The 14,579-nt window shown below is 45.0% G+C and overlaps 1 protein-coding gene across 1 annotated transcript; it reads left to right on the forward strand.

Annotated features, from left to right (window-relative positions):
- Positions 1 to 4,022: 4,022 nt before the first annotated feature.
- On the forward strand, positions 4,023 to 5,636 carry SSTR1 (somatostatin receptor 1). The gene has a single exon (XM_032621736.1). It carries the CDS (start codon positions 4,023 to 4,025, stop codon positions 5,196 to 5,198), a length of 1,176 nt encoding a protein of 391 aa, XP_032477627.1. The 3' UTR covers positions 5,199 to 5,636.
- The last annotated feature ends 8,943 nt before the right edge of the window (positions 5,637 to 14,579 follow it).

Below are 14,579 nucleotides of genomic sequence, written 5' to 3' on the forward strand. Positions count from 1 at the left end.
CACACACACACAAATCACAGCACAGTGTGATAAACACAGTAATCAAAGTGTACACCTGGTACATGACAGCACAGGGGAGTGTAGCTTGTAGGAGAGAATTGAGGTGGGGGAAGAAAATCAGTCTGCCTAAGAATCCGCAGCTTCCTAAATTAGGACTTTCATTCTGCCCTTCTTGAAAGCCATCTTCTTTCTTCTCTCATATGGAGAAATATTCAGATCATAGAGGCGTAGGAAAGATAGTAACAGAAGAAGAGAGAAATGAGGGACAGCTAACTGTCTTGGAGAAAACAAGCTCATTTTAAGCTTTTCAAGACTTTAGATACATAATTAACTACATTAGCGTTCTTGTCTCTTTAAGAAATGCTTATATTAAATTGAGGTCTGAGAGGAAGGCAGATTCCTAACTGAGCTCCTGCCCTTAGTATAATTTTAAAACAGCTGCAACTCCAATCATATGTTGTTTAGCCCAGAAACATGCTGCCTTTTTCTTGGTTGTTTTCCTTTGTTCATGGATTAGTTCACAGATACAGTGTTAAGAAATACATGGCTGAAAAGATTTGATAACACTGCATGGCTCATATCCATCTCAACCTCTCTTTTTATTGAAGAGAAATTCACATGACATAAAATGCATAATCTTAACCATTTCGAAGTGTACAATTCAGTGGCTTTTAGTACATTCACAGCATTGTGCAACCACCACCACTATCTAATTCCAGAAATTTTCATAACCCCCCCAAAAAACCCCATACCCATGAAGCACACGTTTCCCATTCCCTCTCCCCCTCAACCCCTACCAACCTCTAAGCTGCTCTGTCTCTATGGATTCGGCTGCCCCGGAGGTTTCATAGAAATGGAATCATGCAATATGTGACTTTTGTGTCTGGCTTCTTTCACTCTGCGTAATATTTTCAGGGTTTGTCTATGTTGTAGTGCGTTTTGAAACTTCATTCCTTTTTATGGATGGATCATAAAAAGATGGACCACATCTTGTTTATCCATTCATCAGTTGATGGATATTTGGATTGTTGATCTCTTTGGCTACTATGAATAGTCCTGTTATGAAGATTCATGGACAATGTTTTGTTCAAATACCTAGTTTGGTTTTGGGGAGTAAATACCTAGGAGTGGAATTGCTGGGTCATATGGCGATTCTGTTTAACTTTTTGAGGAATCATCAAATATTCTAAAGTTGCTGCATCATTTTTTATGCCCACCAGAACATATAAGGGTTCTCATTTCTCCATATGCTCAACATCTGTTATTTTTCTTTTCCTTAAAAAAAATTATTATAGCCACCCTAGTGGATGTAAAGTAGCATCTTTTCATGGATTAAAAATTCATCATAGAAACCACTTGACAAAGAGAAAAGCATGCTCACATCAGGTCTTAAGTTTTCTTCTTTTGTATATGAGGCTACCAGTAAATTGAGAGGAGATTTCCCTAAAATGAGCTGCAAAATAAACATATGAGATCCTGAACAATAGAGCTGTGCTTTACTGGCTCCCATCACCCACTCCCCCTGGAACAACCATGATCAAAGCCAAGGCATCTAGATGATGACTGTTGAAATGTCACCCCCCTGAGGAATAGCCAGGTGTCTTTAGTCAGTGACTGGCAAAGAGGCATTTAAATCATTACGAGGTTTGGCTTGTTAAAAGCTCTGCTGGGGAAAAAGAAGCCGGTTTTTAAAAAACCTGATGAACATTCTTTTTTTTTTTTCTCCATATGCACTGTATTTTTTAAGGAAAATGAAATACAACTAACCACGAATTCCACATCCTACTTAATTTGTTGAGATAAAGCAATGGGTTAAGCAGCTTGGGTCTTAGGAAATTTCAGATTTCTTCCCAGCACATTTCTCATTAATAATTCAGTGTCCATTGCACACATTCCTATGACAGTCTGTCATCTTTTCTTTTATCTCTGATTGCTATAATCAACACACTACAGAAGTTATTCTTTTGCTTTGAGGAGCACTTAGTTTTGAGAACTAAAGCACATACATGCAAATGATACCCAGATAAAGCAAGGGGGAAATAGAAATTTTACTTTTTTTTTCTTCCAATTTCTGCATCCATTTCTGCATTCTGGAGTGTCTGGTACAGATATCCTCGATGAGGAATTTAGTTTCTGTTTAGGTTTGCCTCTTCTTAGTGTAAACTGTACTGATGAGAGGGAAGCTGAGACTCACAGCACAGTGGGTGCCGCCTGGCTGAGAGGAAGAACTAACAAAAACTGACACAAAGCTTAGGCTTGAAAGAGGCCCCGCAGCACTAGGCTGCTGAAGGTCAGTCTTCCTGGGAACCTGCACGGTTCAGACAAAGACTTGAAGGGATCTTGAAAAGAACTGGGGAGCTGGATGGAGTGATTCTTCTTTGGACTGGAAGGATTGGAAAGCCAAAGGGAGCCCAGACTAGGGATGGTGGAAAGTCCTAGAGATCCTTAAAAACCATGATAATTGAACTTTTTTTTTTTTTAAACACAGTAACTGTTCAGTTCCTAAATGAAGTCAGTGAGCTTTAGGCATGCCTACATTGATTTTTGTGTCTTAAAAGTTTAGGCACGTGGCACACATCCAGGGGCCTCAGAAAAATGCAATCTTAAGTATTTCACAGAGAGACTCGAAGGTCTTCCTGATGTTCCTGGAGTTGGCGACAGGTCTGATCACCTGCCGGTCCCGACTGGCATCCCTGCTCTCCCAGGCCTATACACTCTCCTCCCCCGGGGCCCACCAATTCTCCCGGGTACAAAGTACATCAGGGATGCGGGCGGAGTCTTTCCAAGCGGCGCAGCCGTATCTATACCCAGCGAACACCTAGATGGATTTCCAATACCGCGCCTGGCACGTTTGGGAGGGGAGGGGGAGGGGAGAGGGAGGCGGGGGGAGCCTCGGGCTCCTTCTGTGCCCCCAGGCGCGCGTCCTCCTTTCTAAAGTCGATTTTCCTCTGGGAGACGCAGGGGGCTCTGGGCACTACAAGCTGTTTTAAGAGATTCGCAATGATTTTCTCAGGCCTCCGAACACTCCCTCCCTCGAAGAGCCCGCCTGCGGGGTTGTAACGCAGGAGTCCCTAACGCACAGTTGCTGTCCTTCTTCCTTCTAATGTTCGCGGCGTAGGGTCAGTTTCCGCGACTCTTCAGAGTAAATCTGAGTGGGCGCCTGTGCTGGGGTCCCGCCCAAGGAAAGGAGTGGGACCGCACGAAGAACGTCACCGCGCTACCAGACCTCACAGGCACTTTGCACGGGCCATCTACGCGTCGGTCTGGAGGTAGCGTGCCCTGGGTAAGGACTTCCGCAGCGGTTCTCAGGAGCAGAGCAGGTGGGGTGGGGGGGAGTTTGGGGTCCCGGACGACTGGACGGGAGTGGGTCCCCCAGGGTGGGGCAGCAACTGAGGGAAACGGAGATGTACTCCAGACATCCGTGCCTAGGGTCTGCTTCAGTCTTTGCTTTGGATAGAAGCAGGGTGAGATGGGACAGAATCTCCACCTTTGTTTCCCATCCACCCTTCATGAAAGCGGAGAAACTCCCCAGGTCCCCCTGATGGGGATGGGTAAAGGGGTGCTGCAGGGGAACCCCAGAAGCAGCTGCTCTAGTCGATCGGAGCTCAAAATTGGGAAGGAAAAAACTGGGCGAGGGGTGATAAGCCACCTATATCGCCTACCTCCCTCTCTTTCTCCGCCCCCCCCCCCAATTTCGTAGCTGCTGACGCGCGGGTGGTGCCTATTAATCATTCACCAGCCCACAGCCGCGGCAGTTAATGGCTGTTCCGCGCGGGTCCCTAGTCTCCCGGCACGTTCGCGTGTGCCCAGGTGCCCTGGAGCGGCGAGCGGCTGCGCGCAGGCAGCCGCTGGGCGATGCGCTCCGCCGGCGCCGGTGGAGCCGCGCTCCTGCAGTCTCTGAGCGCTTCCCCCAGGCGCCCAGCAGCTGTGAGCTGCGGGCGGACGGCCGGTGTGCCAAGTGACAGCGCAAGAGGCGGGGACGCCAGTAGAACTCCCCAGCCCTGGCAGCCCCATCGGCCCCCATGTTGTTCCCCAATGGCACCGCCTCCTCTCCCTCCTCTCCTAGCCCCAGCCCAGGCAGCTGTGGCGAAGGCGGCGGCAGCAGGGGCCCCGGGGCCGGAGCTGCAGACGGGATGGAGGAGCCGGGGCGAAATGCGTCCCAGAACGGGACCTTGAGCGAGGGCCAGGGCAGCGCTATCCTCATCTCTTTCATCTACTCCGTGGTGTGCCTGGTGGGGCTGTGTGGGAACTCCATGGTCATCTACGTGATCCTGCGCTACGCCAAGATGAAGACGGCCACCAACATCTACATCCTCAACCTGGCCATCGCCGATGAGCTGCTCATGCTCAGCGTGCCCTTCTTGGTCACCTCCACGTTGCTTCGCCACTGGCCCTTCGGCGCGCTGCTCTGCCGCCTCGTGCTCAGCGTGGACGCAGTCAACATGTTCACCAGCATTTACTGTCTTACTGTGCTTAGCGTGGACCGCTACGTGGCCGTGGTGCACCCTATCAAGGCAGCACGCTACCGCCGGCCCACCGTGGCCAAGGTGGTGAATCTGGGCGTGTGGGTGCTATCGCTGCTCGTCATTCTGCCCATCGTGGTCTTCTCGCGCACGGCGGCCAACAGTGACGGCACGGTGGCCTGCAACATGCTCATGCCCGAGCCCGCCCAGCGCTGGCTGGTGGGCTTCGTGTTGTACACTTTTCTCATGGGCTTTCTGCTGCCCGTCGGGGCCATCTGCCTGTGTTACGTGCTCATCATCGCCAAAATGCGCATGGTGGCCCTCAAGGCCGGCTGGCAACAGCGCAAGCGCTCAGAGCGCAAGATCACCCTGATGGTGATGATGGTGGTGATGGTGTTTGTCATCTGCTGGATGCCTTTCTATGTGGTGCAGCTAGTCAACGTGTTCGCAGAGCAGGATGACGCCACGGTGAGCCAGCTGTCGGTCATCCTCGGCTATGCCAACAGCTGCGCCAACCCCATCCTCTATGGCTTCCTTTCAGACAACTTCAAGCGCTCTTTCCAGCGCATCCTTTGCCTCAGCTGGATGGACAACGCCGCCGAGGAGCCAGTCGACTACTACGCCACGGCCCTCAAGAGCCGCGCCTACAGTGTGGAGGACTTCCAGCCTGAGAACCTGGAGTCCGGCGGCGTCTTCCGTAATGGCACCTGCACGTCCCGGATCACTACTCTCTGAGCCCGGGCCAAGCAGGGGCTTTGTACCAAGAGAAGGGGAGGATGAGGAGAAAGGAAGGCCGGGTGCGAGAGGTGAAAGTATCCCAGAAGTCAGGGTGCAATGGGGAAAGTGGGGCTAAGACACTGTGTGCTTCTGGTGGAGACCCGGGAAAGGCGCGCGACAAAGGTGGAATTGGACGCTTTGCTTATAAACTGGGAAGACTAGCGGGCCCCCTTCTCCTCTTTCGCTTCTTCCTCCCCTGCGATTGCATTTCTGCATCCCTCTTCGCCCCTCCCTTGGCAATTTCGGTCTTTCTTTACGCCCCGTCCTACCGGTGCAGATCGTGAACTTATTAACGTCGCCAGCTGAGCCTGATCCTCAGCCTTGCCAACCGTCGTTTCTGTTTAAGCTGAGCCACGGTTACCGCCACGGGTTTCCCTCGGGAAAACCCAGCTGGCCCTCAGCCGCGCCCTGCAGGGCCCCTCGCTCGCCAGATTCTGCTTGATGCCTCTAGCGGAGTCTCGAGAACCACCACTCTCCCTTTCTGCAGCCCTACTTCAAAGGAAGTCAGTCTTGAGGAGGATCTCGGCAGCTGGTCCTTTCTCCCACCCTCGGGTGAAGGAAGGTGCGCGCTTCGCCGAGCCCCTCCTCCACTCCCACTCCACCCAGAGCGGAGACAGGTGCTTAGTAAAATCGGTCCCGCGCTTCGGACCCCAGGCATCCCGCAGTCCTTATCCAAAGCCCACTTTGGAGCAAAAAGGAGCTGAGAACAAGCGACTAGGGGTTTTTAAAAGATTCCGGGCTTTGTTGGGGGAGGAGGGCTTGTAATGGAAGGCCCCTCCCGCCCGGCTCACAAACGGCTCTTTTAGTTTCAAAGACCAAGAGCTAGGCACTCCCGGGGCGCTGGTCTGCATTAGGCCAGGAAGGGCAGGGCGCACTTTCCCCGGGGGCCGCCCGGGAGCTTGGCTGCAGCTCCCCTAGGCTTTCTCCTTCACGCAAGCTTCTGGAGGTGCACATCCAAGAGTAACGACAGGCACCGGACCGGGACCTCAGGTGACGTCTTCCCAGTCTCGGCCGATCCCGACCGCGTCGCCGCCACCTGCAGGTAGAGGGTGCGGCCCGCCCGACCCCTGAGGGCTGCTGCCTTTCAAGCGGTGCCTAATAGGTTATTTTCTTGCTTAACATATTTATTTATTTATTTGTGGCGTTTGAAAAAAATGTGTCTCTGCTTTCCTTTTCTCCACTTGCCTAGCCCAGGGCCTCTTCTTCGGGACACTGGCGATGGGGCGGGCGCGGAGGTAGCAGTGGGGAAGGCTCTCTCCCCAGGGTCCTGTCCAAGCCTCTCTGTGCTAGGCCCTCTTTTCTTATCCTTTCCTCTAGCCTTTCTATTTTTTCTTGTGTTCAGTGAAGTTTGGAGAGTTTTTCGTACTTTTCTTATGTAGTCTCTTGTTTGTCTTATAATAAATAAATAACATGGGTTAGCCTTCTCCCATGCAGAGCGGAAAGTCCCAAACTCCTAGCTTTCAACATCACCCTACATATGATTTGAATAATATATACTGTATTCAAATCATAATATACTCACATACTATATATATATATATATTTATTTATCTTGCTCCCTTATCATGAGTACGTGAGACAACTGCCAAATACAGTCACTCACAGTGGCAGGTGTGAGACTGGCTAGAACACTTTCAGATACGAGGGTTCAAACAGCCCTCAGACTTAGAACTCCGAAATCTGATTCAGACAGACTTTAATCGGTGCCGAGGGTGCCCCTGCTTATGTCCCTGCTTCCTCTCGGTTCCAGCATAGGTGATTCTAACATACGATCTAGTTAACATCATCACTTCTTTTGAAGACTTTGAAAGTAGAGTAATTTGTGTCTGTGTTTAATCTGACCACTTCATTGGAAGCCTGAGCAGGGCAAGAACCAATAATTTTACTTCTTTGTGTTTCCTGTATTGCTTTAGGATTCTGGCTTGTACATAGTAGGCACTAAATACATGTTTGTTGGTTGATTGTTTAAGTAAACCAGAGTGTATTGCAACAATCGGAGAGTTCTCAACATCTGGGGTTCTCAGGTTCCCTCACTGACATGATACACAATGGTTGAAATCACCATGGAAAAATATGTTTTGTGTATATTTGCTTCAAGAACATTGTGCTTTCCAGAAAGCAGCAACCAATAGTTAAAATGTCCCTAATGTTTTGTTTAATGAACAAATATGCTTTTGGTCATAAATTTGAAAGTTTAGATCTGTCATTTAAAAATAATGCATATTATTACTCCTTTGGAAAATAGATTTTTAATAGTTAAGAACAGTGAAATTTACAAATAAAAATCTTGATCACTATCCTCTTTTGAGGACACAGATCTAGTGCTCTTAACCTGTTACCACTGTAATATTAACTAAATAAACAAATGTATTATATTGCTGCAAGTTGTCTGACTTTGCCTTCGGAATTTTCCTGTTTCAACAGATTACTTAAAACACACACAAATTGGCTTGGTTGCTCTTTCATAGATTTTAAGAAGAAAGATTTCGATTAGCTTTGGAATTTTTACCAAGATTGAAGTTATAATTTGATTTTTTCTGGTAAAGAAAAGTCTGTTAGTTCAAAGAGAGAGAAAAAAGAAAAGGAAAAAAAAAACTGAGTCACTATGAATAGGAAGTACTCTGTGGTTTGCTGTTGTTACCAAACTAACTAGATGATATCACAGTCTCTCACAGATTAAATTTACTGTCTGCCCTCATTTATGACCTCAGACTTTGTTGTGGGAGCTAAGTAATTGCTAATTTACATCCCAGGGAAAGGTAATGGAAGGAAAAAAAAAAGTGATCACCTAAAGATGTTTCAGAGGGCAATAGGTAAAGGGAATATAAAAATCAGATTTCAACATAAAAGAAGAAAGACATATTTTATGCTTTGTTCAATGATGGCCATTTCTATCCCTGGAAGAATTTAAGAAGGTACTAAAGGAGTTTTTTTTTAAACAGACTTTATTTTTTTAGAGTGATTTTATTTTCACAGCAAAATAAGGAGAAAGGAGTATTTTCCAAGCAGTGATACCAGAAGCAGGGTGGGGGGACTGTGGCCTTCAAATACCTTCAAATGCCTTGTAACTGTAGGCTTTATAGTTCTGTACATTATCTCAGCTGGACTTGTTTTTATTACTTTTAAAAGCTATAGCAAGGCGGCAAATTGAACTCATAACTTTGATGTGCAGAGAAAACATTTTGTTCTTTTGGTTTTAACTAATCTGAACATAATTCCAAGCCCCTTCCAACTGGTTAGCTGGGAGGAAAAATTAATGTTCAAACATCCAACTGAGCTGATAATTTAAATAGCCATTTTCAGAAAATTTCAACTGTCTCTCGGCTGGCCTCCCTTTCCCATTTTACCATCTCTAAAATGGCTTTAGAGTGAATATTGGGAGAGACTTTGTGTCCCAATGGAGGAAGGGACGAGGTGGGGTCCTTGGAAAAGCAGCTCTGTCTGCCCTTGGCTCTCTGGGAACAGGTCATTTGTCACCTGGATGATTCCGGGTTGCAGTTTGTTGAAATCAGCAGCTTCTGGAGCCTGTGATCTGACTTCTCAGCTTGGTGAGCGCTGCGCCACAGCTCCTGTGCGCTGCAACCCTCTCAGAGTCTTCTGGGGGTTCTCATACGGCCCACCAGCCTGGGGTCTACCCCTGTCTGAAAGCAGTGACCTGGCCCTGCCACAGCAGGCAGCCCTGTGGTGAGCCTCTTGGCTCCGCGACCACAGGGGGTCTAGGGTAGCTCTGGACTGGCGACCCTCAGGAATTCTTCTGGCTGATAACTTTTTCTGTGGCTCTGTCTCAGGTCTTTTGCACCTCTCCTTACCTTTGTCAACCTCACTCATGAAAAGCATTCCACATACCCTGCATCCGTGTTACACTAGAGGAAAAGCATAGGACTTGAGTCCTTTAGTCTTAGCCTTTGATGTGTGAAGGCAGGAAAAAAAGAATATAGAAATCTCTAGGCAACCCCTATTCCCCCTGCCTCACCTGATTTCCAAGCCTTTCTGCACTGCCTAGAAGTTGGAAACAAGCTCTCTCTTATGCTAAGGCGATGAGCCTCACCTCGGGGTGAGAGACAGCAATGAAACATTTATGGAGGAAGGTAAAATGTATCAGTTTAATGTCCTTGCTCTCTCTCTTACTGGGGACCTCTGTGTTCTCAGAGTGGAATTTCTGAGGCCATCTTCTCCCCCCAAGAATGGCCCAAGAAAGGATCACGTTTGAAAATCTTTGATGCTTCATCCAGTTAACACTGACCATTGAAAAATGCTAAATGTATGGTTTGGGCATGAGGAAAAAGGCAAGGAGTTCTCCTGGAAAATATTATGTAAGATACATTGTTAAAAATTGTGATATATTCCCAACATATTTTAAACAAATAATAGAGATGTTATATTTATGTCAGTCTTCTAAAAAACACTTTGGTAGTAGGGTTATGTCTTGCAAATCTCATTCATTCCCTTCTCCATTCTAGCATGCCACGTCAGAGAGGTTAGGTCCTTAACTATAATGATTCATAGACAGTTGCATAATCGTTACAGTAGTGTGTGCTTTAAAAACAAGGTATTGCAAAGTCTGTGCTGCTGTCTGCACCTCTGAGCCCATGAGAACCTCTTCCACATATTCAGACGGTTATCTTGCTTTTCATTCAACACAGTTCATTTGTTGGTGTTAAAAGAAGGCAGAGAGGTTCAACATTGTTACATGGTTTCCCAAGATGGAGGCAGGTGCCCATATAATGTTATAAGTGATTATTTACTGCTTTGCTGAATATCTGGAGACAGGGTACTGTATTGAGTGTGCTCCTGAGAGAACTGCCTTAGGGATGAGCAGATACATCCAGCTTCTGATTTCACCCATAAGGAAAAGGAAGGTGCTCCTGCAATGATGACACAGCTTGTGAACAGAAGCAACCAGTTCAAACTAAAATATCAAAACACCTGCTTGTCAAACTGTTGGGCAGAGAAAAGCATCATCTAAAAAGGAGATATAATTTTATCTAAAAGCCCTTTGGTAAAATGTTCACTTTGATGATAAACCTAACTATTGTCAAAACATATATCAAATGCAATCTTCTTGGCCTAAAGCTGGAAATATTATACTTATTTAAGGCTGAGACTACAGGCATGCTTCTAAAATTCTTTGGAATAATAATGAGCTTAAGACTCTAAAAATAAATACCTCTTTAAGCCACACTGATTCAAGTCTTCAGTTTTGAGTGGACAAGATGTATAAAATGAAATGAGATGTGGCCATCAGCTAATGTACTATCTCTGCAGTGGGATTCAACTCTACGCCCCTCCTCAGCACCTACATGCCGGGACCAGACACAGACCACAGACCTCCAGTGCTCCCAGCTTTAAAAATTTAAGAAAGATTTACTATGTATCAGACTCCATCTGGAGGAAGACTTATTATGGAGATGCTGTAGGATAGCATGTACAGAAAAAGTTCTGACTTTCACAATAATACCTGTATCAAAAGACAACTAATACTTCATTTAAATTTAAAGAGAGAGAGAGAGAGAGAAATCTGAGACAAGATAGGCAAGCACAAAAATATTTTACAATAACACATGTGACTTGTGTGACTCTTCTAGGAAAGGCTGTCCAAATATTGATGAACAGTAACTCTCAATAGTGTTCTTTGTCTCTATAACCCTCGAACAATTCATTAATCTAGCTAATATTATTAGCAGTGGCAAAATGTCTATTCAAAGTCAATAATTAAATTAAACATTCTCCTTCATGTCCAATGAGCCACTGTAACTAGCAAACTCAACCAGATGTCTGCACGTCTATTTCAAAAGACCCTCAAGTCTCCCTATATAAAACTCGGTGTGGAATCTGAACTTAAACACACACAAGGTAATTAAGCAAAAAGGGATTTCTTAGCTAATAATTGGTGAAACAGAACTTCAGACCTCTGCCCCCCACGTCCTTTCCCTTTTAAGTTCCCATTTCCTAACTCTCCTCCCCCCAGCCTGGGACTCTTTGTTTTCTGACTTTTCCCACTTCTTCCAATAGAGCTTTTCTCAGAATTTCTTTTGATCTGTAGTTTACATCACTGACTAGGCTTCAGGTGTTATTTTCCAGAAGCAAAGCTTTTTAATAAGGACATAGTATCAGAAGGTCAGGCAGCAGTATCCTTGAAATTACGTTTCTGAGGCAAACATTTCTTAACAAGTGGTCTATAGCCCTGCATCAGAATCACCCAAGAACTTAAAACATGTATGTTCTCTATGCTCCACCTTAGAGATTTTGATTCATTAGGTCTGGGGTGAGCCTTGGTATTTCTAAAGTACTTTAAAGTTTGAGAGGTAGCGATTTAACTGTTAAGAGCATGGAGTCAGCCATCAGCCGACTGGCTCTGCTTTCTTCATTAGGTGATACTGGGCGAGGTAATCTCCATGACGCACATTCATCTGTAAGATCAGGGTAATAATACCTCCATTATAGGGCTATTATGATGAGATGATGCATGTCAAGCGCCAAGCCAGTCAGAACTCTCTTAGTTGTGAATGAATGAAAACCTAATTAGCTCACATAACTGAACATTCTCGAGGAAGATCTGGCTTCACAGTGTACTTGATCTATAACTCGGCACGATCTTTTTTTTTTCAGTCTCCTTTTCTCATCTCTTTCTCAGTCTTGGCTCTATTTTCAGATGGGCTACTCCTGTGTAATTACAGACAGCTGCAGAAAACTGAAACATGACATTTTTCCAGGTTCAAATTTCAGGGGAAATAGTAAAAATGATTCTCCCTAATTAGACTGTCTGAGATCATGTATTTGTTGGGAGGCATCCCTCCATGTGTCTCTCACCTTCCATGCCCCCTGCTGGGTATGCCAAGAATATGAGGCACTGACGACTGTTTACCTAGATTATTTCTCAAGGTTGTGTTTGCAGCAAGCAACCTTGAGCAAGGACAAAGAGAAGGCTTGATTACTGCTTACTATAAATTGGTGGTTTTCCCAAGATCAGTGCCCCTCAGCTGTGACACAGACCCATTGCTGCACACCATCCATCTGGGCTCACCATGAGAATCAGGGGTAAATGGAACTAAGGCAAATCACGTTGCTTACTGGCTGCACAGTTCTTTGTCTCTGACTCAGAAATCTTGTGTCTTCCGCTGGCATCAATGAAATAGCAACAGACCAATTTATTAGCTTGTAAGTAGAGTAAAATCAAATTCCAGATCCTGATAGTATCTACCACTGAATCCATTAGCCAGGCCTGGGGGTTATGGTTGGCTGGGCTTGCGTGATACATGCTACTTTTAGAGCTGGGAGTGTCAACTCCACCCAGAAGTGGGAGGGGCAGTGGGACAGATCCCAAGAAGAAAAGTTATATACAATTACCCAGAGTAGATAATGAAGGGTATGTTATGTGGCAAAAATAAAATTAAATAAGAATCATCTACAAATGTCAGGCACGGATTCAGGTGCCATATATATATGTCAGATTCTATTTTTATTAGTGTATCTGCAGAGGTAGTAGAAAATTAAAGTGATTCAGGTTTTAAAATTCTTCTATTTGATCTAGCTATATATTTAAGTATTAAATAAGTAGCAAATACTTTAATATACAAAACTTTACATCATTTCTTTAAATGTAAGAACATATGAAAGTTTAGCAAAATTTATTTTTATTTATGTAATAAAATGATAAAGAAAATTAGTGATATTATTTATTTGAGAAATTCAAAATACCTCACAAATTATACTTACGGATTCCATAGGACGTTAAGAAAATGAATCACCCGGTACATCAGATTCTACATCTTTAAAATGAGGATGATTAGACATCAGTCCAGATTAGTAACAATTTATTACATTCCCATAAGATTAATATTTTAAAATAAGGTTATAAAGGCATTTTTATGTTATATAGAGCGTACAGTTAAGCATATTGAGATGGCACTGAGATCAGGAACACATATGAACAACATGAAGTGATATACAAAGATTTGTATATCAGATACTAAAATATAGCTCAAGCTATATCTTATCATCAGCAATTGGGAAAATGTTTGCTGTAAATACAGTTTTAAGTAATAGAAATAAGATAGCCCACGGCAGCCAGAAGCGGGTACCAGTGATTAGTAAAATAATATCCAGATATTTGGATTTCCTTCTGTTTTACCGTGGCTTACAAATACCTCTGTGTGCCACTTATTTGGGGCCTGAAATATCATCACGAAGATAACCAACTCCCATGAATTAGACTGACAGTTTCAGTTCCCCTCGATTTTATAGCAGTTACATAAAACTGTCAGTAACCAGAGTTTATAATATAGCAGAAGGGCAGGCAGGGAAGAAAAGAGAAGTCGTATTTATTCAGTATCTACTTTGTAAGTGATACATTTTGCCAGATGCTTTTACGTGCTATCTCATTTGGCCTTCACCAAAATTCCTATGAGCGAGAAATCTCTATTCCTTTTACAAAGCAAGGAAAGAGAGAGAAACACACGAAAAACATAAAAAACCCCGCCCCCCCCCCCCCCCTTTTCTAGCATGCTAAAGCTGGTAGTTGACAGAACCAGGACTAAAAGGCACACCTATTGGCTCCAACATGATCTTTCTACCCTATAGTTAAAGTCTTTTTAAATGGCACGCAGATTCCATTCCACAAACTACACAGAAATGGGAAAAGTCTGATTAGGGCCTCAAGCTTTACAAACCATAGTGACCAAAATCAGATCAACACGCTACTCACGGTCCATACCTAAGGAAAAAACATGAAATAAATTATTGGTGAATACTAAAGAAACTGTAATATTCCTCACAGAGACAATCAGTTTGTCTACAAGAAACACCAGTTTTGGGCTTTCCTGGTGGCGCAATGGTTGAGGGTCCGCCTGCCGATGCAGGGGACACGGGTTCGTGCCCTGGTCCGGGAAGATCCCACATGCCGCGGAGCGGCTGGGCCCGTGAGCCATGGCCGCTGAGCCTGTGCGTCCGGAGCCTGTGCTCCGCAACGGGAGAGGCCACAACAGTGAGAGGCCCGTGTACCGCAAAAAAAAAAAAAAAAAGAAAAACCAGTTTCACCTCTAAGTCGAATGCGGCTGTGTCAAGAACCTCTCCAGACAGGAGACGCCGTAGCACAGTGACTAAGAGGGTGGGGTTAGAAATCAGAACGCCTAGTTTAGAATCCTGGCTTTGAAAATCACTAACTATGTCACTATGGGCAGGTTATTTACCCACTCATGCTTCACATATCTTAATTAAAAAATAAGAATAAAAATAATTTCTACCCCATAATGTTAGCAAAGTGACAGTCTTTTCAGCATTTTTTACGTACTTCAATAATCCTTTTCATTTATATAACTGTCAGAGACGTAGCGATAGTTC

This window comes from Phocoena sinus, chromosome 2 (assembly GCF_008692025.1).
Source record: "Phocoena sinus isolate mPhoSin1 chromosome 2, mPhoSin1.pri, whole genome shotgun sequence".
In the NCBI taxonomy this organism is placed as follows: Eukaryota; Metazoa; Chordata; class Mammalia; order Artiodactyla; family Phocoenidae; genus Phocoena; species Phocoena sinus.

What these genes read in the sequence shown, in the direction of transcription:
- SSTR1 (XM_032621736.1), top strand. Translation starts at nt 4,023, where the DNA reads ATGTTGTTCCCCAATGGCACCGCCTCCTCTCCCTCCTCTCCTAGCCCC.